This window comes from Eretmochelys imbricata, chromosome 27 (genome assembly GCF_965152235.1).
Source record: "Eretmochelys imbricata isolate rEreImb1 chromosome 27, rEreImb1.hap1, whole genome shotgun sequence".
In the NCBI taxonomy this organism is placed as follows: domain Eukaryota; kingdom Metazoa; phylum Chordata; order Testudines; family Cheloniidae; genus Eretmochelys; species Eretmochelys imbricata.
In genome coordinates, this window is record NC_135598.1 from 8,225,748 (window position 1) to 8,253,510 (window position 27,763).

The window sequence follows — 27,763 nt, forward strand, 5'->3', positions numbered from 1 at the left end:
TGTTGTTTATCCAGTGTAATTACAGTTGCCTGCATGACTTAATTTTCACAGTAAAAGCCACATGTTCCATGCAATGGGGAATGGAGGAGACAGATAAAAGGGTAAATTGCAAATCCTCTTCGTAAAGGGGATATGAAGTTGAGTTGAACAGTTTGAGAATCAAGTGTTTTACCAGTTTGTGAAAGACCTGCTCAGTGGTATAGCAAGTACCTGAATGTTGGGAGAGATTTTCATAGGCACAAAGGGCATTAAGCACCCAGCTGCCATTGACTTTCAGTGAGAGTTGGACACTTAACTGTTGTTTGTGCCTTAGTCACCTCCTCTTAAAACCAGGATGGATACAGGTTTAAATAGCACTAGAATTTCTTGAAGCACGTGTTGAAAAGTGTAGTAAAGAGCTATAGTTCAAAAATCATTTTGTAAAAAGAGTAAATTTTCCCCTTCAAAATACATGAACTCAATGATGAGTGGAATTCTCTCTGCAGGGAAGGTGGAATCTTAAAGGAAGAGTAACATAGATGGGAGCTGTGGCTTTTCCCATTTAGAATTTCCGTTCTGGCTCCTCTTGTTAAATGCAGGAGCATTGTCTGTCTTTTTAATATTAATAATAAAAAAACCTGCTGGTGAAAGGTGTGGGAATTGACAGCTCTGCTGAATGAACCCCCTTTATTCATAGGCCAGGCCTCCTGCTAACTGCTCTCCTCCCTGATTGGGAGGGGGCACTAAAGCAGATAGGTATCCACATTGTACAAACCTTCTCCACATTTTAGCCCTTGCTGAGCTTCTTGTCAGCACACTCTGCAGAAAGGTTGAATGGACCAAGGAGACTCAATTCCCCTCTAACACCAAAGGCAGCGTTTGGTGAGGCATTCTGGGGAAGTATTGACACTTAAATTTCTGCAGCGTGCATTGTTCTTGGTCCATGGACATGCCCCAGCATTGCTCCAAGGCCATCAATCTGGCATCCCTCGCTAGTGCACGATTCACGTTAGAAACTTTTCAGTTATGAGACTGATTGATGCTCCTTAGAGAAGCAGTCCCACCAGGTTGAAACCTGAGGTTCCCCCCTCGCTTTCCTCACTGTTTTTTGTCTTTGTTTTGCAGCAGCCGAGGAGGAGGAGAGGCGAAAGCTCCTTTGATATTAATAACATTGTCATCCCAATGTCTGTTGCTGCAACAACTCGTGTGGAGAAACTACAATACAAAGAAATCCTCACACCGAGGTATGGCTTCGGTCTGTCCCCAGCCTCCATGTATAGTGCTGCCCGTTCCCGTTTCCTCTGTCGAAAGTGTAGCATAGTCAGAAACGGAATACTCCTGAAACTTTGCCCCCACTGGAGCTCTCCGCATGGCTGCTAGTGCTGTTCAGGACAATGATTTTCCACCTGCTCAAGTCAATCCATTCTAGGTGGTGAGAGCACGCCCACATGCGCGATAAGAGATTTTTGCCTTAGCGGTATCCGTAGGGTCGGCTGCGCCGCCCCCTTGAGTGCCACGCTCATGCGCTGGTATATTAGGCGCCCCGGCCCTATGCCCTCTTGGTTCCTTTTTACCGCCCCGGTTGGTCAGAGAGTTAGCGGTTCTTTACAGCCTATTGTTTACTCTCTTTGCATATCATTTGTAGATACTTAGTTAGCCATAAGTTAAGTGTTAGGTTAGTTTGGTAGTTAGTCCCTGCTCCGGACATGCTTCAAACCATGCTCCTCATGCAACAGGCGGATGCCTATTAGTGACCCCCATGACAGCTGTTTTCAGTGTGTGGGGGAATCCCATAGAAAAGACAAGTGTGGGATCTGTAAGAACTTTCGCCCAGAGATCCATTTGAGGGCTCTCCTCATGGAGGCTGCACTTCGTCCTGTGTCGGAGCCCTTCCGCCCAGACCCCACTCCTAGCACCTCAACATGAGTGCAGAGCTCACCACCGGCACTGGGCTCCACCGCCTGGCACCATTCCCCTCACCAGTGCCTAAGAAGCAGCAAAAGAAGAGGGGCTCCCTGGCACCAGAGAGGAAGGGGGCTTGGAGCAAAGGACTATGTCAGGCCACATGCCCACCCCACGGGGTGATCAGGGGGACCGCTGTGATCAGACCCCCTAGCCCAGCCAGGGATCTGCCTCCAGCTCCCAGGGCCCTTGTTGCCCGAGGCAGCCGCGGCAGCCAAAGAACAAGTAGCAACACTGCAGATGCCATGCCAGGCACCAGACGCAGCTAAGACCTCAATGTCCAAGGGCAAGCCGGTCATGGGACCACCCCACAGGGCAGTGGAGCAACCTTGGTCCCTGGACTACAGGCGTAGATTCCCATCACCACGGCCTAGGACCTAGCACCACAACCTCTGTCTTCGGTCAGAAGGCCCAGGTCGCTGATGACGTGCTCTCCCCCTATGAGGCATGGGACACTGGAGTCAAGGCATCAGTCCCTGTACCCTCGTTACTGGCAAGCCTCCCACCAGACGTCACCACGGCGCAGGTCACCATTGCCTAAACGATCTCCCAGGCGTCGATCCCCACTGGTGCAGGATCACGCCCAGTCACGGCACCTGTCTCCACCTCCCCAGTACCGCTCGTCAGGCACGCACTGATCCTCGCCCTCTTCTTACCGGTTGCCAACAAGGGTCAGTTGGCAGACTCGGGCATCCATGGCTGCGCTCTGGTCACCATAGGGGCAGTGATCCAAGTTGGAGCAGGAGTTCAGCCCCTCTCAAGGAAGGGTGAATCAACACCAACCCACAAGGCCAGCACGGTGTCCACAGCAGCGGCATGGCAGCGGGTTAGTGGCTTGCTCAGTTGCTATACTGGAACCCATGGGGCGTGCCTGTCATGCCGGTCCTGTGCTCCCACCGTGCCTCCCTGACCACTTCGGAAAAACCGCTGCAAGCACCAGAGTCGGAACACGGTGCCGAGTCCAACCCGAGGGCAGCATGGCAGGCTCCGACACTGAAGGAGCTGACCCCAGAGAGGGAAGGGGAAGCTGCCCCTCCCTCTGCCATGCAGTTGTCGTTTCCAAACGAAGTGGTGGTGGGCCCCTCCCAAATGGGCAGACCCCCCCCCCCCCAACAACTTCAAAGAGCACCAGGCCCTCCTTAAGAGTGGCTGCCAATTTAAACTTGAAGATTGAAGTGTTGGCGGAGGAGTCTGAAACGGTGGTCCAGGTCCTGATGGACAGTACAGCGGCAATGTTATATATCAGCAGGCAAGGCGGAGCCAGATCGTCTGCCCTTTGCCAGAAGCCTTCAGGCTCTGGGACTTTGTGTACATCATGACATCCATCTCGTAGCTGCACACCTCCCTGGGGCCAAGAGCACTTTGGCAGATTGCCTCAGCAGGACCTTCTTGTCTCACCACAAGTGGTCCCTCCATCCGGAGGTGGTCAGTGTCATCTTTCAGAGATGAGACTACCCGGGTGGACCCATTCGCATCCAGGCAGAACAGGAAATGCCACATTTTCTGCTCCATTTAGGGGATTGACGGAGGCTCCCTGTTGGACACTTCTGCTCCTGTGGTTGGGGGCTCCGTCGTATGCCTTCCCCACAGTGCCGTTGATCCACAGAGTCCTGATGAAGGTCAAGCAGGGCAGGGCAAAGGTGATCCTCACAGTGCCAACTTGGCCATGCCAGCTCTGGTTCAGCTGCTGGCCGTCTCGGTGGCTGTTCCGTTACAGCTACCGCTGTGGCCAGACCTGCTCTCCCAAAACCAGGCCAGGTTTCTGTAGCCGAGTCTGGCGGCGCTGCACCTGACGGCTTGGCTGCCACATTGTTAAATGCGCAAGAGCAGGAGTGCTCGGCCAGTGTCCAGCAGGTCCTGTTGGGCAGCAGAAAGTCCCACACCAGAGCAACCTACCTGGCCGCATGGAAGCGGTTCACGTATGGGACCTTGGATAAAAGGCATTCGGCCGGAGTGAACCTTGCTGCAGTTGATCCTGGACTGCCTTCTGCATCTCCAGCTCCAAGGCCTGTCCCTTTCATCTATTAAGGTCCACTTGGCCACTATCTCGGCCTTCCATCCGCTGCTCGAGGGCAGGTTGGTTTTCCCCTAGGACATGACTGCCAGGTTCCTCAAGGGCCTCAAGCACCTCTACCCACATGTCAGAGACCCCGTCCCCCTGTGGGGTCTGAATCTTCTGTTGTCACAGCTCACTGGACACCCCCCAAACCCCCCACCCCCGAGCATTTAGCTTCCTGCTCTCTACTTCTCCTTTCCTGGAAGGCTGCGTTCATGGTTGCAATTCAGCAGCAATTGGAATTTAATTTGCAAACTGGACACCATTAAATTAGGCTTGAATAAAGACTGAGAGTGGATGTGTCATTACACAAAGTAAAACTATTTCCCCATGTTTGTGTCCCCCCCCTCCCCCCCCCCCCCCCCCGTTCCTCACACATTCTTGTCAACTGCTGGAAATGGCCCATCTTGATTATCACTACAAAAGGTTTTTTTTTCTCTCCCGCTGGTAATAGCTCACCTTAACTGATCACTCTTGTTATAGTGTGCATGGTAATACCCATTGTTTCTTGTTCTCTGTGTATATAAAATGGTCCTGTATTTTCCACTGCATGCAGCCGATGAAGTGAGCTGTAGCCCACAAAAGCTTATGCTCAAATAAATTTATTAGCATCTAAGGTGCCACAAGTACTCCTGTTCTTTTTTCTGATTTTAAAAGGATGCTGTCTTGTCATTACCCAATATTACGTTTTGTAAAATAAAACTTTTATGGAACACACAACCAATAGAAACGTTATCAAATTCTAAAAATTCCAGTGTAAACCGTTTTTAAACAAGTGAAGTGTTCCCTTGCAGTATTTGTAACCTAAACACTGCAGCACTGTGCAATAGCGTGTGACAACTGAAGTGATTCGAAACAAAAGTGAAATTGAGACTGTTTAAAAATCCATGCTGAGTGAAGTGCAGAAAGTGAACAAACAGCAAAAATGGTGATCAGTAAATTAGTTTAGAATGTGTTATGTCAGCACCGCAGGAGAGATCATTTGGCTTTTTAAAAATATTATATCAGTGTGTCAGAGACAGTCTGTTTTCACCCCTGGCGTTCCCTCGTCTTCCCAGTGCTGGCTCGGTGTGGGGAAGCTCTGCAGAATCTAAACTACAATGCTTCCTCCTCCTGCTGCAGGCTCTGCCAGCTGCAGCACAGTAAGAGCTGACCAGCACTGACAGGAGTTGGGCTGGGGAGATGGAATGGTTTGGTCCAGGGGAGCATTTAATGGAGAGGAACAACAGCGGGAGGCATGTCTTAAGAGAAGGGCTAGAAAAAGCCACCTTATTTTATTTTATTCCCCTCCCCCCCCACCCACCCCCCAAAAACCCACAGGGAGGGCAGAGTTGGAAGGACAAAACCTGGAAGGAGAGTTGGAAGGACAACATCTGGGAGGAGCAAAGTTGGGGGAGGGGATCCTGTCTCCTTCATTGCTTTACCCATGGTTGTACCTCTGCTGCCTACTGAGCATGTTCAGAAACCGTTCAGTCATCACGGAGCAGTGTAGTACCGGACGTGGAAAATTTCACATGCATTTGAAACTGTAGGGGGAGCTTAGGTGACAGACTATAACTGCTTGAATTGGAATTTGTCACTAATAGTAGTAGATTTTTATCCTTTCTGTAGGCCACCACTCACTAAGGGGACAAAATTTAACACATGTACGAGGTGTGTTTACCACTCCTCTCCTCTCTGGTCCCCCCAAGACTACATGGATGTGTTACATGCTTTGCTACGGCAGTGGTTGATCTTGATTTCAATGGTGTATTGCAGCTGGCGTGAAGTGGATATCAGTGCTCTGAAAGTGAACCCTGATGAAGACAATGAGGAGGTAATGATGATCGCTTTATATCTGTAACTAATTTGGGAGCTTTCTTTCAAGTAGGATGTGCTGCACAAGAGAGAGTGAAGTGCCTGGAAAGCAGATGCTGAAGGATCAAGAAGAACCTCAGAAGAGAGGTGTGGGGTCTCCTTTTTGTGTTTATGGAGGATGGCATCTTGGTTAGGCAGTAAGAGACCAGTAGGAAGTGTTTGATCAGTTCATCCTCCTTTTCAGCAAAAGGTGGGGAAGGAAGAGGCTGCTGAGGTAGAAGAAGCTAGTTTATTTCACTGCGTGTGTATCATTTGCAGCCAGGAGTCTGGCTTCTTTCATGAGGTACCTCAGGGTAGCAGGCTCTTAGCCTTTTAGGGAGACTTGAGGTCTTGTCTACACAGAAAAGCTTTACCACTTTCATTGGTATAATTCTATCAATATTATTTAAACCAATATAGCTATACCAGTATGAGCCCCTGTGTGGACACTCTTAATTCTGGAATTCTGTTTAGCTCATGTCCCTTCCTAAGCAAAATAAGCTAAACTGAAAAAAAAAAAAAAATCCTCTTACAGTCCTCCAGGTAGATCAGTTTAAATTCACACCTTGGCTTATGCCAGTATAACTTGGTTGTGTAGGCAAGCCCCTAGTGTAAAAGATTTCACACTAACGTGACATCCCTTTCCAGATTGAGGACCTGTCTGATTCAGCCTTTGCTGCTCTTCATGCCAAGTGTGAAGAGATGGAGCGGGCAAGGTGGCTCTGGAGCACCAGTCTGCCCCCTCAGCGGCGAGGCAGCAGGTAAGCCTAGCAGCATGTTCTCTGCAGCTGTTGTGTCCCAGCACTCCGATGCCACTGTAACATATGTTAAGTGCGGGCCAACTACTGCTCCTCAGTTCTGCCATATGAGCCTTGTGTGGGAAGGCTGTCCTTCACTCCAGCTTCTCTTGCAGTTGTGCCATCTTTCTACAGAGAGGGGCATGCGTATCTGGGAGTAGGGTGCGAAAGACTGATCTACAGAGGTTCATATCCTGAAAGGCAGTAGTATTGGAGAATCTGAGATGGCCCTTTGTACAGTAGGGTTAGAGTGTTGTTGGACTTGTGGGAAGGAATGGTGTCTCTGTAGAGAAACACAGACCATGGAACTGATAAGCTATCAGTTGGGGCAGACCATTTGTGGTGATGATGGTGAGTAAAATTATGCCTTCAACTTTGGGGCTGAGCTTTCCCAATGAGATGTCCTCATACAAATTGTCTGTCCCCATCTGATGTCAGAAATGTATGAGGAAATCATGTGGAACTTTGCAGAAACCATGGTAGTTAGATCCTATTATGTTATGATCATCTAGATGGTTAATAATTCTATTTTAACCATCATTTCAACCTATTTACCAGATACAAAAATAAGGCTTACTGGTCTGTAATTCTCCAGACATAACCCAGTACCTTTTAAAAGGTACTGGGTATAACATTCATTCCCCAGCTAAGCCACTTCCTTCTTAAGTAACTTCAGAACACTTAAGTGTACCCTCTGGATTTGATGACTAATTCTGTCTAGTTTATCAGTTTGTTCCAGTACCTCTTTTTCTGATACCTCCAACTAACTCTGAGTACCGCATCTGTACTACCAGAAGAGTACGTCTGGGGTAGATAATATCCCAGCATTCTCTGTTGTGAAGAGCGATGCAGATAAATTGTCTAGCTTCTTTGTAATGTTGTTCTCATCCTTAATTGTTCGAGCAGACCTCCTATTGATGATCTCATGGTCTTCCTGGCTCTGATATACTTGAAGAATTTCTTGGCTGTTTTTGTTTGGCTTTTTAGTCTTCAAATTCTCTCTTAGCCCTTCTGATTTTCTTCCTGCTATAGCTTATGCTCCTTTTTTACTAGGGTTGGATTTCAATATTCTAAAGGACGTGTTTACCTCAGACAGCCCTTTTGAAGCTTGCCATTGAGCCAAACACTGGTTTACTTGCTTCCTGATTCCCTTTTTGTTTAGATGTACGCATGCCTTTAATGAAGGGTTTTAAATCCCTCAGTTTTGACTTTTAGTCTTTGACAAGCTTCCTTATTTTTATGTTCCCTTTCCAAAGTTTAGGCTTTGGCTCCTATCCTCCCCCAAAGAATGTCAAGCTTAATTATATTTTGGTCACTATTTAGCTGTTCGAACAAATGTCTTTGTTACTTAGTGTACAGATGTTATCAGGAGAATACTTGGGAAAACTTACCTAAGTGACCGACTCTGTGGGGTGGCTTATAATTACTACTATAATTGTACAGCACTCAGAAGTGTAGCAGACATGTGTGCCACAGAAACAGCCCCTCCCCCCAAAAAACCCACAATTGTCCCAAAGAGATTATTCGGAGTTTGACATGATGCAGCGAAACAATGATCGTTGGATGGAGGGGTCAGGTTGCAGTACTAAGTCCAAACAGTGACTCCTCATTGGCACGTGCACATCTTGATGATTGCCTTGCAAGTAGTGACATAGATCGTGTGGTAACAGTGTTATAGGGGGTGAGCTGGCAATGAATGAGGTTTTTGCAAAATGACAGCGGACTTTCAGACTGCAGTAGTGAAACGTAAAATGGGAACTTAAAAAATACATTTTTTTTCCCTTTTTTTTTTTTTTTTTTTTTTTTAAATTCCAGGTCTTACAGATCAGCAGACGGTCGGACAACCCCTCAGCTGGGGAACCCCTCCACTCCCCAGCCACCATCACCCGATGTGGGCAACTGCCACTCCCATTCTGAATTCTCACCACGCAGTCCCGTCAGCCCTGAACTGCACTCTGCCCCTCTCACACCTGTTTCCCGTGACTCCATGCGGCTCTTGTCCAGTGAGGACACCCGTTGTTCCACACCCGAGGCTGGCCTTGACGAACAGGTGGGTGACTGTTTTGACTTCTTGTCCCCTCTGGCTCGTGGAAGGGTCCAGATGCATACACATTACTGAGAAGCTGTGTTATTTTTGAGGCTAAATGTGAAATTCAAATTTTTGGTTTGTTTTTCACTGTGGAATATATTTACTGTGGTGAATTGCTGAGAATCTGTGTATGGGAAATTCAGTTTGCTGAACTGAATGGAAAAATGCATTCTCATTCAGCTTTGGCAGGCAAGATCTGACCTCTCTGGCAGTTTTTCCTTTAGGCACTCATCCTCCATGTGCGTGCCCTAAGAACCCTGTCATGTTACAGTAGTAACATGGGAACAAATCAACACAATGCTAGACTTTACACGACAAAATGAACCCTAATGAGGCTTTCTGCAGGAAGTACATTCATCTTATTGATCTTTGATGGGTGTTTTAGTTTTTCTAACACCTACGTTGTGATTCTTCTCTCTTTAAAACTCTCGAGCAAGCTGAACGGCCAGGAGAAGGGAATTCTTGTTGGGAGGTCTGAATTGAGACCTTCCTTGGTCCATGTGACCCATTTAATGTGTAAGGGGGGCTCATATCCAATGATACTTCCCATTTGCATCAATAAAAGGTCACTTTTTTTTTTTCATGGTATGTGTGTGAATTAGTCTAGTTGTGGTCCTGGCTGGCTGTGGGTTGCTTGACCCTGCTAGAAAAACAGGCGTACAGGTGCTTCACTGGTCACAGGGGGCCTCTGACAGCTGGGTGCTGGCTATGCTGTGGTCTCTCTGTGCCAGCTTGGGGGGGAGTTGACTTTGCCCTGGTCCCTTGAGGAACCTCCCCGTGCTAATGGCTGAACCTGCGCAATATGTGAAGCATCTTTAAAGAGAGCATTGGCTAGGGCTGCCATATGTCAAGGATGAATGGGAAACAGGAAGATGGGGGTGGGGGGGAGGATATCCTAAACCACATAGAGTTTACCCAGACAGAGCCTCTGAGCATGTGTCTGTATGCACTCCCTGTGAACAGCTCCGCTTCTCGCTCCCCTTCAGGCTGTGCAGCCCTGGGAGCGACGCTACTTCCCGCTCTCCTACAACCCCAAGACAGAGTGCGAGGACCAATCTGATCCCCAGGACCGGTTGTCACGCTGCACCCGGCGCACATCAGGCAGCAAGTCATCCCGGGAGATGGACAGCGCCCTCCCCTTGCCCGCCCTCCCCAGCCCCAAGAGCCGGCACCCAGCAGCGGCCTCCTCAGCAGCAGCGACAGCAGTTCAGCGGCCAGCACACAGATAGAGACGGACGGGAAGGAATGAACAAAACCAACACACAGAACTAACTCTTGGCATTAAAGCTTCCGAAATCTGCGTTTGATATTCAAACATCCTGCCGGGAATTTTCACAGTTTTTAGTGAATTTAAGGAGTTTAGAAACTGTTTTTTTTTGTTTGTTTGGGTTTTTTTTGTTTTGTTTTTTTTTTCCATGTTTCCTTGTCACACAATAAGAGCACCCCAGCTTCCTCCCAGCAGAGTGAAGCCTCGGGAGGAGAGCAGCCTGCCAGACACCCTTCCGCCCCTCCCCCTTAGGTGTATGATTCTAGAGCACAGGATTTAGCTGACTAGCAGACTTTGGGGATTTTTTTCTCAAGCGAAAGGGTATTTTTCTCTTACACTCTGTTGCCTGCTGCCTCCTCCCTGAAAAGTTTTAGTGGAGTGAAATTAGTGGTGAAAAGTGATGTCTTTGGAATGCAACCTCCCGCACTAGCTGTCTCTCCCCATGTGCAGAGCTGAGATCTGCAGTCCCTGCACACACACTCCCTGTCATTTTGTTCCCTAGGTTGTAGTTCCAAGTATTCTCTCCATGATTCCCCCAGGCTACATTGCCCTTCATTTCTTCCTTTCTCCACTCCTGCTTTTAGAGCAGCTGTTCGCTTCATGGAGGACAAGCCTTCCTGTCACTTGGGGAAAGGAGGTCCCCTCATTAGCTGCTTAATGCACAGCTCCCTGTGGGAGAGTGGGATTTGGGAAGCAGTCTTGTTCAGTTCACACCCTGTGGTTTTTATACTGGGTGGGGGGCAGAGAAGTGGGAGTCCAGCCCAGCATGTTCTGGTGCTTCAGCAGGAGCAGAGTTTATCCAGCACCCTTCAGGACTCCTCCTGCTGAGATCTGACTTGCTGCTGGCACCAGTACACGCTTTGATACAGGAAATGCGATTCTGTCACCAACACTTTAATTTGCCTTCGTGGTTTTTTACCCACCACAATTAGAAAATTTCAGGCGAGGTTAGCAGCTGGCCATCAGAATGTCACTTCTGTTGTTACTGTTACTGCTTAGAGAGCATGATGAGCTGCAGATGCCAGGAGTGTTCAGCTGGCAGGAGTAGGACTCAGCAATTCACCATGTGAAGTCTGTAGGCTGCAGTGCATAGGCTGCTAATGTTTGTTTCGCTTAAATTGGTTTGATCTATTTAAAAAAAAAAAAAGTCCTAAGAAAAAGCAAGTGTCGTGTGCTGCTCGAAGTCCAGCTCAGTAGAGCCTTGGCTGCTTGCTTAGGAAAAGATCAGGACTTGTTTTTCACCACTGCTTAACTCCACTTCCACACAAATTTTGAAAACAAATGTTTAGTCAGTTTCATTTTTGAGGACTTTTTGGTCTGATGATCATAAAGTTTGACAGGTATTTTACTTTAAAATGGCACCACCGCTGGCCCCTCCTCCTCTAGAGACTCCTGGATCCCACACACCGTTCCCATCTGTAATGTTTTCTGACCCTGACGGTGTGGCTGTTGGTCCCTGTCCTGTTGTTAGCATTGTGCCTGTCTTATGTATAATCACATCACCAAAAAAGGAAAAAAAAGACAAAGGACATAATTTTTTTTTCCATTTTGTAATCGTAAAGAAATAGTAGCTAAACTGCTTAATGGTTGGGGTTTTTTCACAATTTTCAACATTATCTAGTGTTCTTTGGTTCTGTTCTAGTTTAAAGGATTTGTCATCGTTTCTTTAAAAAAAAAACAAAAAAAAACCAATGCTACCATATCCCTTTGCATAAGTGCTTTTCTATTTATAAGGTTGAAAATTCTGAATAACCCTTTTAGCATTATAAAAAAACCACAAAAAAACCACCTTGTATTTTGTAAATATTTTTCTTTTCCTGCTTTGAGCTGTGTAATGTCCTTGTTCTATAGAAACGCTTTTCTTCTGAGAAGCTGATCTTTGTTAATGTCCTGATTCTGTTTGCAAAGCACAAATGTGCTTATAAAAAAAAAAAGAAAAGATTAAAAAAAATTTAAAAAATGGAGTGTGCGATGCCAAGCCCCTTTTGTGACCTGCCCGGTGGCGTGGGCTCAGCAGCATGACGACCAGGAATAGAATTTAGGGTTCCTGACCCCAGGGCCCTTGCTCTAGCTGTCTTGCTGATGCTCTGAAGTTCTCTGTTTACTTACAGAAGTGGGTGAGCAAGTCCCACCTTCCCTTTCTGCACTGGAGGGTGCCCAGGTGCCTTCACTGCACAGTAACATTGCTGCCTTTCACCTCTACCCCACAGAAATAACTAAAGGCAGCTACTCTAGCAGCTCGAGTTTCATAGTGATGGTGTCACTCTCCAATCCTGCACCAGAGGCAGGGACATCCAGCTTGGTTGGAGGCCCTTATTTCTAAGGTAAAATAACCTGCAGCAAATGCAAGTGAGGGGTGGGGAGGGATCGCAGGCTGTTATGGTAAAGGAGCAATCAGCATAGGGCATGGTTTGCTTCTGCAGTTCACCTTTTAAACATTTGTTTCCAAGTGTTTCTCACTTTTGGATCAACCCTGTCACACCCCATATCTGTGTCCTTTGTGGAAGAACTTTCCCTCAGGAGGGCCCCATTTATTGGCAGTGGAGAGCTCCAGCAGCTGCAGAAAGCCATGGCAGATTAGGTCACATTGCTGTTAACGATGTTCTCTCCAGCCATGTCCAGAAGCTGTTTGAGCCCCATGCGTTCCTCTTTCTCTCCCCAGTAAAACCTCCGTGGCTGCTTCGTTCTTCCCTGTGCTCTCCAGCAGGTGTGTTCAAGCTAAGCCTTACCTGACTGAGGTATACATGGCATGATCTGTCCATCCTTATGACTAAACATCTCAACCCAGGCGTTTGTGGCCAAACCTTGACTGGGCTGGAGAGGGCATGAGCACTGTGAGCAGCAGACAAGAGGGGAGCATTCTGCGATGCCTGTGAGTGACTAGAGCCTCAAGTCCTATGTAGCCACAGACCCTTTCAAAAAAGGAACATTACCCTGGTGATGGTGCTCCTGGGGCAGGAGGAGGATGGGTTTTATTTTAACAAGCCCTGCACAATTCTTGGGGGGGCTCCTACAGCAAGAGCCAATGATGAGGGGGAGGGTTGCTGGGCACCTCCACTCACCCATGGGGGAGAAGGGGGAGATGAGGTTAGAGGACACCTTGACCCCCCGTCAGCCCTTTGTGGGGCTGGGGTGGTTCCCCAGGCCCTGGTTCTTGTATGCCCCCATCTTGTAACAAGATGTCCTTGGTATGCCTGCTGTAGATCTGGAGCCTGAATCAGCGAGTTTCTACACTAGGCACTTGCCAAAAGTTGACACCACTCAAGGACTCTCACAGGCCCAAGCTGACCTCTGGGAATTGAAGAATTCCAGCTGGGAGGTGAAGAATTCCGGCTGGCACCTAGCCAAGAATCCAACCCCAGGTTTCTCTTTGAGGAAGGCTAAAAAAAACCCCAAAACCCCAACCACCTGTGGGCAGTCCCATGGCATGGGGGGGGGGGGTTTCCTTCCAAACCCCAAAGCTGTGACTAGCACAGCCCACAGCAGCCTAGCTAAGGGAAGGTGGCAAAGTGTCTGTGAGCCCAGGACTCCAAATCCCATGAGACCTCAAGCCTGCAGTGGCTGGAAATCTCACAGGCCCTGGCCTGTCGTTTTTTGCTCTCTCCCATCCTAAAACCTTTCCTGTGCTCAGAGCCCTGAAAGGTTAAATGAAGCCTTGTTCTTAAGAGACTGAACATACACCATTGGCAAGTGCTTGTTTTTTCACCTAGGCAGCACTGGATTAACATGGCCTACAGTTTAAGGCTCATCTTCGGGTAGGTGCAGGTGAACGATACTTGCTGCAGTGCCCATTGCATGGGGTGGTGGAAGATTTCGCACAGTACGTTCTGCATGGCCCTGTTGGGAGGGAATGTTTGATTCCACTGCAGCTCTGCCCACAGGGTACATAATAGCTGTCCAGAGGACCAGCAGTGTTCCCACAGGGGTGAACAGACCCACCCTTTCCGTCCCCTCCCGCAAGCAGGGGCACCAAGGCAGCATTTTGTTGTAGTAATGACTTTATTTCCAAATTCACGTTTACAGCAACGATCCGTGTAAACCAGTTGTTAAAACACACACTACACTAGGGACAGTCACACACAGGAAGCTAAGCTAGGATGATCATACAGAGATTAAGCCCTCCTCCCCCATCCCCCCCGCAAAATTCAACAGGGAATCAAAATTGTCCTTTTGCCACTTCAAATGCCTGCAGGGAGCATTTTTTGGAGTTCATAGAATACCAGGGTTGGAAGGGACCTCAGGAGGTCATCTAGACCAACCCCCTGCTCCAAGCAGGACCAATCCCCAATTTTTGCCCCAGATCCCTAAATGGCCCCCTCAAGGATTGAACTCACAACCCTGGGTTTAGCAGGCCAATGCTCAAACCACTGAGCTATCCCTCCCCCCAATTCAGAAATACGGTTCTATAGTACCAGTTTTAACCCTTTTCAGACCAAGATGGGTGTTGTAGCAAAGGAACAGAACATCAATGTACCATCCTTTAGCAGTAAATCTCAGGCCTTGGCTTAAGGCCCAGGTAGGTGATGTCTATAAAATGACCATGTTCTATGGGCTGGGAGGTCAGGCTTGGGCTCTTGGAGAATGGAGGGTTAGGGTGGGAACTGGGCCTAGCTACTTTGCTGGAAGATAAGTGTCTGGGTGCTGCAATGAAGGGCTGGGACCCATCTGGAGAGGGTAAAGCATAGCAGGGGGCTGGAAAGGGCAGGGAGAGAAGCTCTAGACACAGCAATGACTGCAGATTCGAGGACTGACTGTGGGAAGTTGAAACACGGGGGAAGGGGGTTGAGGCCGCAGATCTCTGTAAGCTTCCAACAACTGACATTCAGGCCAGGGTTCTAAGGGTTAATAAAACTAAAACCCCCCATTCCTGAACTCCAGCGATCTACATTATAAAATAACTGGGTGCTGACTCTGCCAAAGCCAAGCACCTCTGCCCAGGCCAGGCTGCAACGGTGTTGGGAAGTGGCAGGGGCCTGCAGCAAGCCCTGACTTAGCCAACTTCCACTGCGTACAGTGTGGCCTAAGGAGAGTTTTAGATTAACAGCACTGCAGGTGCCCAGGCTGAAGCAGAAGAGGGTTAAAATGGGTGAACTGATTTGTTCACTGGGTCTCCCAGTTGCTCATTTACATAGGACAGAAATATCCTAGGGTTCCTATCATCCCACAATGATACAAAGATCATCACAGACTTGACAGGCTCTGACAATCATAGAGTCCGTTGAAGGGGAACTATTGACAGTGAATGCAGGCTGGCGTGTGACCCTTGCCAGCCTCAGCAAGCATTCAGCTGGCATTAGAGCCACAGCATTGGTTGCCTACTGCGTGCAAATAGTGAATGGGGAGATCCCAGTGGAAATAAGTGTTGGCCAACAGGCTGACTTGCTTGCCCTCAACACCCCAGCTAGCATCTCCCTTTCCAAGCTGAGCCAGTCCTTCAGGCAACCTCCCCAGACTCCTCTTGGTTCCTGAAGGACTGATCAGAATGAGCAACAGAGACAGCTGGCTGTACTGGCAGCCTAGAGAAATCATACCATTGCTCAGGGCTAGAAACGCCAGGCTCGAATTTGTGCCACCCACCACACCAGCTGAACTGATTCACAGCTTATAGAATATCAGGGTTGGAAGGGACCTCAGGAGGTATCTAGTCCAACCCCCGGCTCAAAGCAGGACCAATCCCCAATTTTTGCCCCAGATCCCTAAATGGCCCCCCTCAAGGATTGAACTCATAACCCTGGGTTTAGCAGGCCAATGCTCAAACCGCTGAGCGATCCCTCCCCCCTTAAACATCTAAAACTGAAATTTAGCTCAGTCAATGTAATTATAAGAAGGAAAACAGTGTGGCAACATCCTTTACCCAGCCAGCTGCAATGCAGTTTACCCATCCTGGTACCTGCCACTGAGCTGCCTTAGGAGTAGCTCATTTCCTCAGGGGGTTAGGCCATACACCAGAGCCAACAGCTGCACCAGGGCTCAGACTCCTGCTTGCTCAGTTGTTTTGGTACAAGAGCAGCAGCCTGCTCCATATCCTGCCCTTACCTCTGGTGAGATTGATGCTAGTAGAGGGCGGGATGATCTCTGATACTAAACTCAGGGCTGCCTCTGCTCATCATACAGGAGATAAGGTTGCAACAAACCAGGCAAACAAGCACCGCTACTGGACTACGAGCTAGGAAGCAATAGCCCTGTGCCTCTAAAACAGAGCAGCCTATTGCAAACGTGGCCCCTGAGCAAAACCAGACTTGCTGGCTTCCTGCTGGGCTGACTCGCACTGGCAAAGGGCTGCTGGACGCAGGTCTACACAGTAAAACAGCAGGCCCGTGAAAGGGTCGGGCTGTTCGAAGTCCTGCCACCGAGCACGGCGGGGGCCCAAGCCAGGTACCTTGCTGGGTACGCCCAGGCTGTGGCAGTGGGGGAACGGGGGGGGGGGGATCCCCTGCCGATTTCCTGAACACTGACATCTCCTCAGAAGGCCCCACCCTTGGGGAAGGAAAGCTAGCTCAGAAGCAGATCGAAGCCTCTTCGGTGTGGCAAAAGGTGCCAGGCGGAACTGCATCCGCAGCAGGGCAAGGGATGGCAAGCATCAGCCAAGGCCAGTGACCTCCTTCTTGGTCCGAATAGGTTGCCATAGCAACTAAAGCAGCGAGAGAGGGATAGTTTCTTGTTTTAACCTTAATTTGCACTCAGGGTTGCGTAAACAAGCGGCTAAAACAAAGGGCTCGAATGGTGCAAACCCGAAGCAACTCTGGATTTCCGGGCTCCCCTGGCAGCTCAGCTCTTTTTATTTTGAAGGGCAGCTTTCCTTTAAGGCTCTTCTCCGCAGCTCCGCCACGGGGGGCATGTGCAACGGTGGCGGCAGGGCCTGGAGCAGCTCACCTACTTTCCCATGATTTACACTTGAAAGCCCCACGAAGCCAGCCAACTTCCGGGAGTTTTCTTTTCCCCTTACAATTCCGAAATCGGCCTCTCTCCAGGGAAGACGCTGCCCCCAGACTAACGCGCTAGTTCCTGGCAGCCATTTAATCCTGAGCTCGCCTTCAGGCAGCCCCATCCTGCCAGCTGTGCGTGTGGCCCTCTCACCCCACAGCCCCCAAGCCCGGTGCCTGGACATGGTACAGCAACTCCTCCCTTAAAGGCGTCCTGCTTAACATCGTTATGTCACCGATCAATGGGGGAGCGTGCTCATTTACAGTTGTGCAGCCGCCTGCTTGCAGGAAGAGCAGCTTGGTGGGGGCCTGGAACCGGGGTGGACCCTCAGCTCCCCACTTCCCTGTGCAGCAGCCCTGGGCTATCAATTGCCAGCAGTTCAGCTCTCCCTCCCCCAACGCCCGTGTGCTGCTCTCCAGAGCCTCCTGCTTGCTGGGGGCGGGAGGGGCTAATGTCAGGGTGTCCCCCTGCTCCTGCAACCCGCTTACCCCATCTCCGTAGAGCAGGGGAGATACAACAGGGCTCAGGACAGAGGGAGCTTCCTGGCAGCAGCTGCTGCCGTCTCAGCTTGCTGATTAACTTAACAAGGCAGTGTACTTAAGAATGGGTCAGTTACTTAAAGGGGCAATGCTCATCTCTCTCACACACACAGGGTGTGTCTCTCCCCTCCCTCCATTCCTGCTGCCTTGTAGAGTGTGAGGCTCCATTAACAACGAGTTAACCCTTGAGGGCTCAGCCAAGTGCTAGTTCATCATTTAGCAGTAAGGCATTCCCTGGGAAATATCCCACCACCTCAACCAAGCTTCACACTCATCATCATAAATTGTTTAAAACTTACACACACAGTCTTTTGTCCCCCTATTTACATTAGTTCTTATGGGAAAACTGGATTCGCTTAACATCATTTTGCTTTAAGTTGCATTTTTCAGGAACATAACTACAAGGTTAAGTGAGGAGTTACTGTATCACAGACACCCCACCCCCACGTCTAGCAGTGAGTGTCTCACTCCCTGACCTCTGACCTCCCCAATAGCTGCACTCACACCAGGGGGGCATGAGGGGTCTGGTAAGCTCACAAAGACCCCAGAGAAGCTGAGGTTGTTAATGGTGGAGCCACAGGATGTGACTAACACACCACTTCCAAACATTAAAGTGTCTTCTGCCTTACGCAGCCAATGGGCTGCCCTGGGGAGTCAGCTTTAATGGCCTTTGATCACAGTCCCCATAGTCACTGGCACAGAAGTGAGCCTTCCTCCCAGCCTCAAGCTGGACATTACACAGGGTGGGAACTAGCAGCTGGAGCTTCAGAAGACGGAACAGAGCTGCCCTCTGCTTCTCCCACCAGCGGGTCACTGGGTAACGGAGGAAACGGTGCTCCTGTGAAATCAAAGGCTTTACTGGTTTGAGCCCTGGGCTCCCCAAATTCTAATCCCAGCTCAATGACTGACGCTTTGGGCAAATCACTCCTCCGGCCTGCCTCCTTTTTCTCATCTGCAAAGGAGGGCAGTACACGGGTGTCAGGGACTGGAAGTGCTTACGAGAGAGATCACGGGGAGGCTGAGCAACAAAATACCAAGTGCTCAGTGGGTGTAACAGGAGGGGATCTGCTTTGCTCCTTTTTAAAGTTTGAAGTCCATTAAAATGCTGCTGGGATCTATAGCACTCAAGGGTTCAAATGTGATCCAGAGAAAAGTGATCACCAGGCCTGCAGAACTCCCATCGCCATGACAGCACTTGGCTTTGGGAAAGCTTTTCCTGGGCAGTGGCTATGAAGCCAAGGCAGCCTCATCACCTGGGGGCATCTAATGAAGACTGGAAAAAGTCTCAGAGGACATGTACAGCCTAGTCCTGCACAGGATGAAGGGTTGGGCTCAGTGACCCAATTATCTAGCAGGACAATTTCACCAGCTTAGCAGTGTAATCACCTTCTGCGATGAACTTCCAGAGTCTTCTCTGTCCTTTGCAGGCCAAATTCCCAGAAAACATACACAGCTCATAGGGCCAGAACCCTCCAGCTTCTGGAAATACATTTCCCATCATGAGCTGCTACCGGGTTAGTGCTGACTGGATTTGTCTCTGGACTTAGCCAGATTTGCTCTCACTCTTTTCTGATTAAACGAACAGCAGCGAGAGTCGCTTTGGCTGAATTCTAGCTCAGTACTGAGCGCACGGGGCAGTTCAAAACCTACCTACTGAATTTTACAACACATGCTTTTTACAGAACAATCATCACCCTGGTGATTTCCAAGCATATACAGACAAATCCCACTATACAACACTAGGGTATGCCAAAGAAAAAATCCTAACTCATCTACTCAACAGCTCCAGCATAAATGCACCACTCCGACAAAACTAGGGCGGGAGGGATACACTTCGAGAGCATCCCTTTGCTAAATGAAGTGATAATCCCTAGTGTCATCATTACCACCGCATGGAGCCAGCTTTTGGAGCTTAAAAGAGGCAGGGGCCACCTGGGGGTGTAAGGGAGGGATTTATGGGCAGGCAGTTGGGTTTAAGAAGAGGGAAGCCCAATTTCTATCTTCAGGCACATCTTATCTCCTGGACATAAAGATTTCCTTCCAAAATTGCGAGGTGAAATAATGATGCTCTTTCCATCTGTCTGCTGCTTTGTCACCCTCTATCCACTGCTCTGACCACAGAAACGTGCCTTCACTCTAGTAATTGTTATGCTAACAAGATGGAGAATTCAAATCCCGCAGCTCTTAGCTGTCCCAGATGTGTCTAACTCAAGAGACTCCCTTTTCTACTGGAAGACAGCACAGAACATGAAAGTCCTCTATTAATTCAGCTCAGGGCAAGAGAACTTTCACTCTGCAACAGCCTCACGGCTAGGGCAGCTTCTCAGAAACTGACACACAAGTTGAGAAATCTGTGCGGCCAGCCTCACAGAATTCAAGCCCACATCAATCAGTCAGACAGACACAGACAAGCATGGCTGTAGCCTCGTACCATGAGAGGAACAGAAAGCCTACAGGTATGCAGGGAGGGAAACAAATTCCAGCCATCCCCCCGTCCTCACAATATACCTTAGGAATTCAGATGGGTCAGCATAGCCCCAGCACTCTGCTCTTTCTTGCAACAGGTCCCCCAACCCACTCACCCAGTGTTTACAGCATGTTGTTGCCTTGCAGAGGGACCGTGCTCACCTGCACTCCAGACCACACAGTGCACAGGACACACGCTGGCAGGAGTGGGAGCAGGACAGGAGGAAGAGGGCGGTGAACTGGATAGATGCCCAAGGCCATAAAATTGAGCAGGGTAAGAACCCTCAGCCCAGGAGAAGAGTAGTGTTGGGAGCAGGCCTTGCCCCTAGAGGCCCGGGTTGAAGGCTGAAATCCTTTTGTAAGAGGAACAGCCTGGGAGAAGAGTCACCAGTTGTTGTCATTAATATGAGTTAAAAGGAGGAGCCCTAAAACCACACGTTAGTGAAACCAGAGAGCAGGTGAGATCCTTGCCTAGACAAAGGAACCAGCTCTGAGAACAGCGAGTTTGCCGTGGCTACTACACCTACACCCTTCAGGGCGTGGCATTCGCACCACGTGTAGGGAAGCTGTGGGCTCCCAGGACCTGAAAGTCAGTTTTGCTGGGTGTAAGGAATAAGGCTGGTGCCCTTTAATTAGAGGAGAGACAGTCGGAGCCTGGGTCCCAGCCTGTGACTAGGAATCCAAGTAGCTTCAGGGCCAAATTCCAGGGGAGAAAAAAGGGTGTTTCTGTCACATCCCTCCCCAAGAAGTCCCTGGGGAAGGTGGGTGGCCTCCCATACTGTCTCTGGGTTTCTACATAGTATTAACTAGTCTGAGATTTTCATCAGAGAGGCAAGTGGGTGAGGTAACAGCTTTTACTAGACCAGCTTCTGGCGGTGGGAGAGACACATTTTCCAGCTACACCGAGCTCTTCCTCAGGTCCGGGAAAGGTGGTCGCAGTTACTCAGCTGTAACACCAAGTACCTTTCCCAGACCGGAGAGAAGAGTTCTGTGTAGCTCGAAAGCTTGTCTCTCTCACCAACCAGAGCTGGTCCAGTAAAAGCTTTTACCTCACCCATCTTGGTCTCTCTCATATCCTGGGATCGACACTGCTACAACAACACTGCAAACATGAGATTTCCATTGTCATGACTCCATTTCCATGGTGAGGGCTGTGCCTCATGCTTCCCAGCAGGGGGCGGTTGCCCCCAGGAAATTGCTGGGACAATGAAACATGTTTTAAGCAAACCAGTGGCCTGGGGGTGGGTGGGGGTGCTGAAAAGCAACCAGGGATGTTGTTAGAGGTGGGGAGGTGCCGGGCTCACTGTATCTTGGGGGGCTGGGGATCAGTCTGGCTGAAATGGCGCTGGGGGAAACAGCCTTGTACCTTGAAGTTAAGTTAAATTTAAGCAGAAACCAAACTCCCTTTGTGTGGGTGTGATCACGTTCCTTTATACTGGGCTAAGATCGCCTGGGGAAGGCGAGGGTTTATATCTAATGCTGTTACTGATTTTGAAGTCCTGGAGCCAGAGCTGAATGGACAGTGAAAGTAGGTTAAATCATTACCCATTTGGGGGGCAGGGGGAGGGGGCAGTAGTTGTAAAAGGAACAGAGGAAGAAGGCCAGATTGATTTCTCTTCTCTTCTCTCCGCCCGCGGCCAGGCGATCACAAGCCCTGCTTGGCCAGGGAAGCAGACACTTCGTCAGCTAGCGTGGCCAGCTGGGGGGAGTCCACCATGTTGATACTGCCGGTGGAGGAGACGTTGCTAAGGCGACGGGGGGAGGCATCTCCGGAGACGGTGGGTGACTTGTAGACGATTTCGGCTCCGTGGTCAGTCTTGGCTTTGGCATTCTCGCGGAAGGTCAGCTTGTGAGACTCGATCTGCACAAAGAAGAGGCACAGGGTGAGCCCCGACATGGGGGGGGAGCGGTTCAGTCAAGCCCACGTGAGAGGCTCTGGCTGGCTTTTAAAAACGGTGAACGGGGAGTTAGTGCTCCGTCCCCACGGGCCATCCCAGGGGGTGCAGCGGGTGACTGGAGGACCGAGCACACCTTCTCTTCCATTTTCAGCCCTGTGACAAGGAGCAGGGTGAAGCCTGGAGGAACCACTTGCCAGTAACAGACCAAGGCCCTCAGGCAGATGGGCTGCTAGAGGCAAAGGGAGGTGCCTGCAGGAAAACCAGGGCAGAACCTGGGCCTCAGTGCGCATGCTATGGCCTCACTTCAATGGAGCAGTGACTTTCTCAAACCCTGGTCTAGCAGGGCAAGGAGCAGAGTCCCCTATGCCCAATGCTGAGGAGGGGACAAGAGACAACTGATCGGCAGTACAGGGGCTAATGCTTTTGGCTTTTCATCACTGCAGACCTGCTCTCATTCACTGCGTTCAGCTGACAGCAAAGTGAGCTGGGGGGGGAGGGGGCCCACCTGACCCCAACTGCCCCTTTGGGAGCTTTGTCTTGGGGCTAGCAGCAGGAGCTGCTGCAGGTTAAGGCAAATAGGCAAAACTCAAAGGGGGAGGAAGGACCAGAACATCACGGGGTGCTGCCCGTCAGCCCTATGGCACATTGGCTGCAGTTTGGCGGGTGGACCCGGGGCAGGGATAGCTCAGTGATTTGAGTATTGGCCTGCTAAACCCAGGGTTGTGAGTTCAAATCCTTGAGGAGGCCATTTAGGGATCTCGGTCACCCTCTAACTACTTTGAGCAGGGGGTTGGACTAGATGACCTCCTGAGGTCCCTTCCAACCCTGATCTTCTAGGGGTCTAGGACTAGCAGGGGGCCGCGACACAGTGGCAGAGGTGCGCAGGGGAAGCTGTAAAAAGAACCTCCCCCGCAGTGTTCAGTTACTTTCACTGGTTATTACATTACCATCACCATCCCTCACACACGATCCAGCTGAGCGTGCCAATACTGAGCCTTTACAGGGCTCCTGCACCACGCCCAAGGCTTGCGCAATAGCCAAACCCCCCTCTCTTGTGGATGCATAAGCTCTAAGGTGGAAGCTGATGAGTGGCTACTTACTGGCATCACCATCTGGCTGCAAGTCTGGGAGCGGGCTCTCCTCGGGGATGGGGGGCTCAGCGAGCAATGACTGAGGCCCTGCACTTTGGGGGACACCATTTTGTGCACCGCGCTCATCATCCTTGCCCTTCTCTCTCTATAGGTGGAGAAATCAGTGGGGCGCAAAAGGGCGTCAGCAACAAAATTAACTGAATTAAAACCTACATCAAAGAAATGGGAAGAGGGGGGCGAGGAAAGGAACAGGTCTGCAAAATGCATCGAAGGAGAGGGGGAAATTTCACTGAGCCCATAGAGAGAGAAAGAGGACGACAGGGCCAGGAGGTTTGGAGCTAGATAGGAAAAGGAAATCCCATTTGCTATGAGAAAGGAGATGCCCAGAGACACAATCCAAAGCAGATTCATAGGGAGAAATGCAATCGGAGCCACAGCTGTAACAGCAGCACTGAGGCCTGGTCTGCGCTGCAAAGTTTTGCCACACCTGAACGTAGCTGTCAAGAATCAGCATCACCCATCCTGTGGCCCTAAAACATCCTGCAGTCTCTAAGGGGAGGTCTACTCTGCTACCAGAGACGTGATTGCTCGCACACCAGGCTAGCTTGATTCTAGCTAGCTCAGCTAAAGGTAACAGTGAAGATGGGCCCACAAGCTGAGGACGTATCCAGGAGTCGAGCTCGCATTTGGGTATTCCTCCACGTGCTGCAATCATATCGTGTACATATCCAGTGTAGACACACCCACGCTCACCAAACAAATGTAGACTATTTGGGGGAGCATGTCAGCTGTCTGGATACGTTTCACCTCATAACTTCAGCAAGTCACTCCTGTGGGGAGGACTTCAGGGACGGAAGCAGCTGCATTGTCCAAATACCCATTTTCCCACCTCTGTTGGCCAAGTACATATTAAAACACAGTTGACGTTCCCACCCTCTCCTAGCCTAACAGCCCCTAAGGCGAGAAACCGTCACATGAAGCAGTGGGCTCCTAAACTGCTCCAGCCAAGGCCCATACCAGCAGTTGGCCAGGGCCATGCCCAATTTGTCTAAAATGGAACCAACTGCAGCTGTCCCTTGAATGGAGATACAGCCTAAAAAGCTACAGGTCCTGCTCGATCCTAGCCCAAGCAGCTCCTCCCTGGATTAAGAGGGCATATTGGGATTTGGCAGACAGCAGCTCTGTGTTAAAGGGCGAGAATGGCCCCTGGACATGAGAGGGACTCTCTAAGCTACACCGGGCCTGTACAGCACGTTACCCTCTTTGGTCTTTTGGGGGTGCATCTAACTCTTCAAACAAAGAAAATAAATTCCTGCAGCATTGAGTCTCCGAGCTCAGCTCAAACTAACTCAGGCTTGTGCTACGGGGCTAAAAACAGCAGTGTCGACATTCCCGCTCAGGCTGGAGCCCGGGCTCTGGAACCCAGCAAGGGGGAAGGGTCTCAGAGCCCGGACTCCAGCCTGAGCGGGAATATCTCCATTGCGATTTTGAGCCCTGCAGTGTGAGCCCAAGTCAGCTGACCCGAGCTCGGAGACTGCTGCCGTGGCTTGTTTTTTGCAGTGTAGATGTACCCAAAGTTATATTTATGCATCCAGAAGGTGTGAATTTCAGTATCATGATCACATGACTGAATGAGACCTGTGGCTAAATTACAATACCGCGATACACAACGACATGGGATTAGAGAAGCTGTGTTATTGTGTTGTTAATCTGCAGCTTCTGAATATCACATGTCCAAGTAAAGCCCCACTCCAAAGGGCAAAAGCTTCTAACTATGGCTCAGTGACTGTACCAGGAGATAAAAAGAAATGAAAAGATGCTCAAGCTGAACAAGGAAGAGAGCAGCACAGGACAGCTCAATGTGTAATGGCAGTGAGAGAAGGATAAGGAAGCCAAGTAATTCCTCAGTCAGAGAAGCTAGTGCTGGAAGAGGCTGGCAGCTAGAAAGCTTTTCAAGACATTTACAAAATGCATCCAAAAACCAAGTGCTGGAACACAGAGCTGAACAGAACCTTTCCATCTCGTTAAGTTTTTGATAAAAATGTTGAACAATCAGCAAGGCAACAATAATCTTCACTCCTACTGCAGAGGAATTGAATACTTTGCCCCACTGTCCCCAAATTTGACTAATGAATCCATGTATCACCCCCCCACCCCAGCATCCTTGCATGATTCCTGCCTAATTCATCCACCCAGTGGTGCTGTATTCAGTGTCTCATTTCAGATGCTGGTACCATTCACTTTGCTGTGAGAATGTTTCAAGCACTATCATCCAAGTCTTGTGTTTAAAAACGGGACTTTAATTTTTACGTAATAAACAAACAGCAAATTATGAAGTATCTTCAACGTACATTTGTTTTAATGAACAATTTACTGCAGGTCTAAAGAAAAAATGCCATTTATCATTGGCTATTCATGAGGTTTGATCATTATTCAACTGATTAAATCTCACTGTTTGATATGCAGCCACATGGAAGTGTGCGCACATCAACGCATCACCCCTCGTGGGGACCCGGTTAATGCACAGCGGGGCATTCAGCACTAAGAAAATCAACACAGACAGTCCAAGCAAATTTTCAATTCATGTCTAAACCATGAAGATACCAGCTATAAAATACCGTATTTGCAGTAGTCACACAATGTGCTAACAGCAGAAGTATTTTTTTACACTTAACACGTTTTACAGAGTTTGTTGGCCGATTCAGCAGAGCACTATGCACATGCTTAACTTTAAGCAGGAGTCGTCGTCTCAATACCTTTGACAGAACTAGTGCGTGCTTAAAGAGAAGACTGTACATAAGCCCGCTCCCTAGTCAAGGGTTTAATTGTTCAAATCACATCAACATCCCCCAAACGAATGACTAAGCCCACCCCAAGTGTTAAATATTTATTCTTACCAGAGTTCCCAGGTTTTAGTTTAGTTTAGTTTTAAATATTTAGTTTTAAATTATTAAATATGCACACATGCACACCACACCCCCCCACACCTCCCCGACTTTCAGATGTCAAATACTGCGGCAGACTTACAGCCCAGCTGTTCAGCCTGTGCTGGGAGACTGAAGTTTGAGGCCAGAAGAGAATATCTTCTCTCTGAAATGTCAACCAACTTGCTCTTTTCTAATTAAAGTCAAGTCTTTAATAGAGTGCTTTCCTGAAATGCCAGCTTCAAAATCCAACAGTCTGCTTCATACTTTGCAGCTGAGGCCGAAAATACCAAGTAAGATGCAAACCCAACTATAAGCTGTAACATCTTACAATAGGAAAGCCCAGGGTGTATGCCCATTCGATTACACTGACATTTAGGGAACAACAGAAAAACTAGGAAATCAAATAAAAAGAAATCACTTGGTCATATCGTTTTGTTTTGACAAACACCCGTCAGGGATGGTCTAGAATGATAATACTTAGTCCTGCCATGAGTGCAGGGGACCAGACTAGATGATCGCTCGAGGTCCCTTCCAGTCCTACGATTCTATATTCATGTAATATATAATTAAAATAACTTGTTCATATTCATGTCATGTTTATATTAAAATGCCTATTGGCTAAAGAACCGTAAATACACACACAGCCCACTCCACCCCACCCTGGTAGGAAAGGCCCCTAACTGCTCAAAATGCCCCAAATACTTAGATGTGTATGAGTCTACAAACATGGACCGAGCACAGAGTGTGCATGTAATGTGTATCTTGTTATCACAGACACCAATAGTATGGGTAGGCACGGGATTTTTAAAAACACACAGGAGAATAACGTCTATTGAGAGGAAATCTCAGCCACACAAGTTGGGCCGAGTCGGACTGTAGCTTGCAAGTTAACACTCACACTTGCATTAAAGCCACACACCTCTCATGGTTTTCTCCCGATCGCCCCCAAAAGCAAGTGATTGGTCAGTTTCTGCTAGGCTGTGAACATCTCGCTGGGGCCCTGGTATTTAGCTGCACAGCGCTAGAGTGATCAGCTGTGTCCCACTTTCCTCTGCAAGGCTGCGTTGCCCTGAGTGCGGCAGGCAGCTCTGCCGACACGTGCCATTGCCAGGTCACCGGCATGAAAGCAAACCCGTTACTCAGCAGCACGAATGAGTCAGACGGACGGATCAGGCCCCGACACAGAGCAGCATTTAAGCACATGCTTCAGCCCTGCTGACTTTCAAGTTACGTCTGTGCTTGTAACTTGTATCGGAGCCTGAAACTTCCCAGGGGCGACAATTTACACCTTGGACAAGCTGCCTCCAAGCGGACAGCAGCACAGGGTCGCTCAGATGTGACTGATTTCAGCTGCACTGCAGCCCTCTCCCCCCAGATGCTGTAGTGGCTTCTAGAAGGGGGAAGGCTGGATAATCGGGGGAGCTGTGGCAGAGAACACACCCGGCATTCAGAGAAGAGGACGCTTGTATGAAACAGGAATTGGATAAACCCGGTTGTAGCTGCTGTGTCCAGACATTGATCTGTGCTTGCCCCCATACTCTCTCCGACACGTACACAGAGCGCATACCCACCTGAGAGAGGGCAGCAGGGACACTCGGCACAGTACAGCTTTTTACCTTTTTATTCCCTCCTCCAGGGACATGGCTGATGTTATCTAACGACCCAATTTTCGATTGCACCTTCTCTTTGAAGTCCAGTTTCTCCGATTTCACCTCCACCTGGCCACCACCTGGAAGAGAAAGCAGAGTGGGGCTAAGTGCTGCCAGAGAATGAAACCCAGGTTTCTGGAGTCAAGCATCTATTGTTCACGCTGTCTAACAGCTGTCACATCTGGGCACCAAGATATGCTGATGGATGGGGAATGATCAGAATAACGATTGTTAAACGGTGCCCCTTAAGTGTTCCGAGCCCCACCAGCCATTCTAAGTCTCT

At 49.3% G+C, this 27,763-nt stretch overlaps 2 protein-coding genes across 13 annotated transcripts in view; one reads left to right on the forward strand and one right to left on the reverse strand.

Moving 5' to 3' along the window:
- Positions 1 to 11,950, forward strand: part of KANSL1 (KAT8 regulatory NSL complex subunit 1) — a 171,260-nt gene extending 159,310 nt beyond the window's left edge. For 3 of the 4 annotated variants that reach the window (XM_077806584.1, XM_077806583.1, XM_077806586.1), the window contains 5 exons: positions 1,105 to 1,223; positions 5,756 to 5,813; positions 6,482 to 6,594; positions 8,446 to 8,680; positions 9,706 to 11,950. In XM_077806584.1, coding sequence (XP_077662710.1) covers positions 1,105 to 1,223; positions 5,756 to 5,813; positions 6,482 to 6,594; positions 8,446 to 8,680; positions 9,706 to 9,948 — 768 coding nt within the window. In that variant the 3' untranslated portion in view covers positions 9,949 to 11,950. The remainder of the gene's footprint in view (positions 1 to 1,104; positions 1,224 to 5,755; positions 5,814 to 6,481; positions 6,595 to 8,445; positions 8,681 to 9,705) is intronic. The other variant, XM_077806585.1, reaches the window with a different exon arrangement.
- Positions 11,951 to 21,581: 9,631 nt separating this feature from the next.
- The window catches only part of LOC144257876 (microtubule-associated protein tau-like), a 95,628-nt gene continuing 89,446 nt past the window's right edge, over positions 21,582 to 27,763 (reverse strand). For all 9 annotated transcript variants that reach the window (XM_077806069.1, XM_077806075.1, XM_077806068.1 and 6 more), the window contains 3 exons: positions 27,448 to 27,560; positions 22,914 to 23,049; positions 21,582 to 21,776 (listed from right to left, as the gene is read on the reverse strand). In XM_077806069.1, coding sequence (XP_077662195.1) covers positions 21,727 to 21,776; positions 22,914 to 23,049; positions 27,448 to 27,560 — 299 coding nt within the window. In that variant the 3' untranslated portion in view covers positions 21,582 to 21,726. The remainder of the gene's footprint in view (positions 21,777 to 22,913; positions 23,050 to 27,447; positions 27,561 to 27,763) is intronic.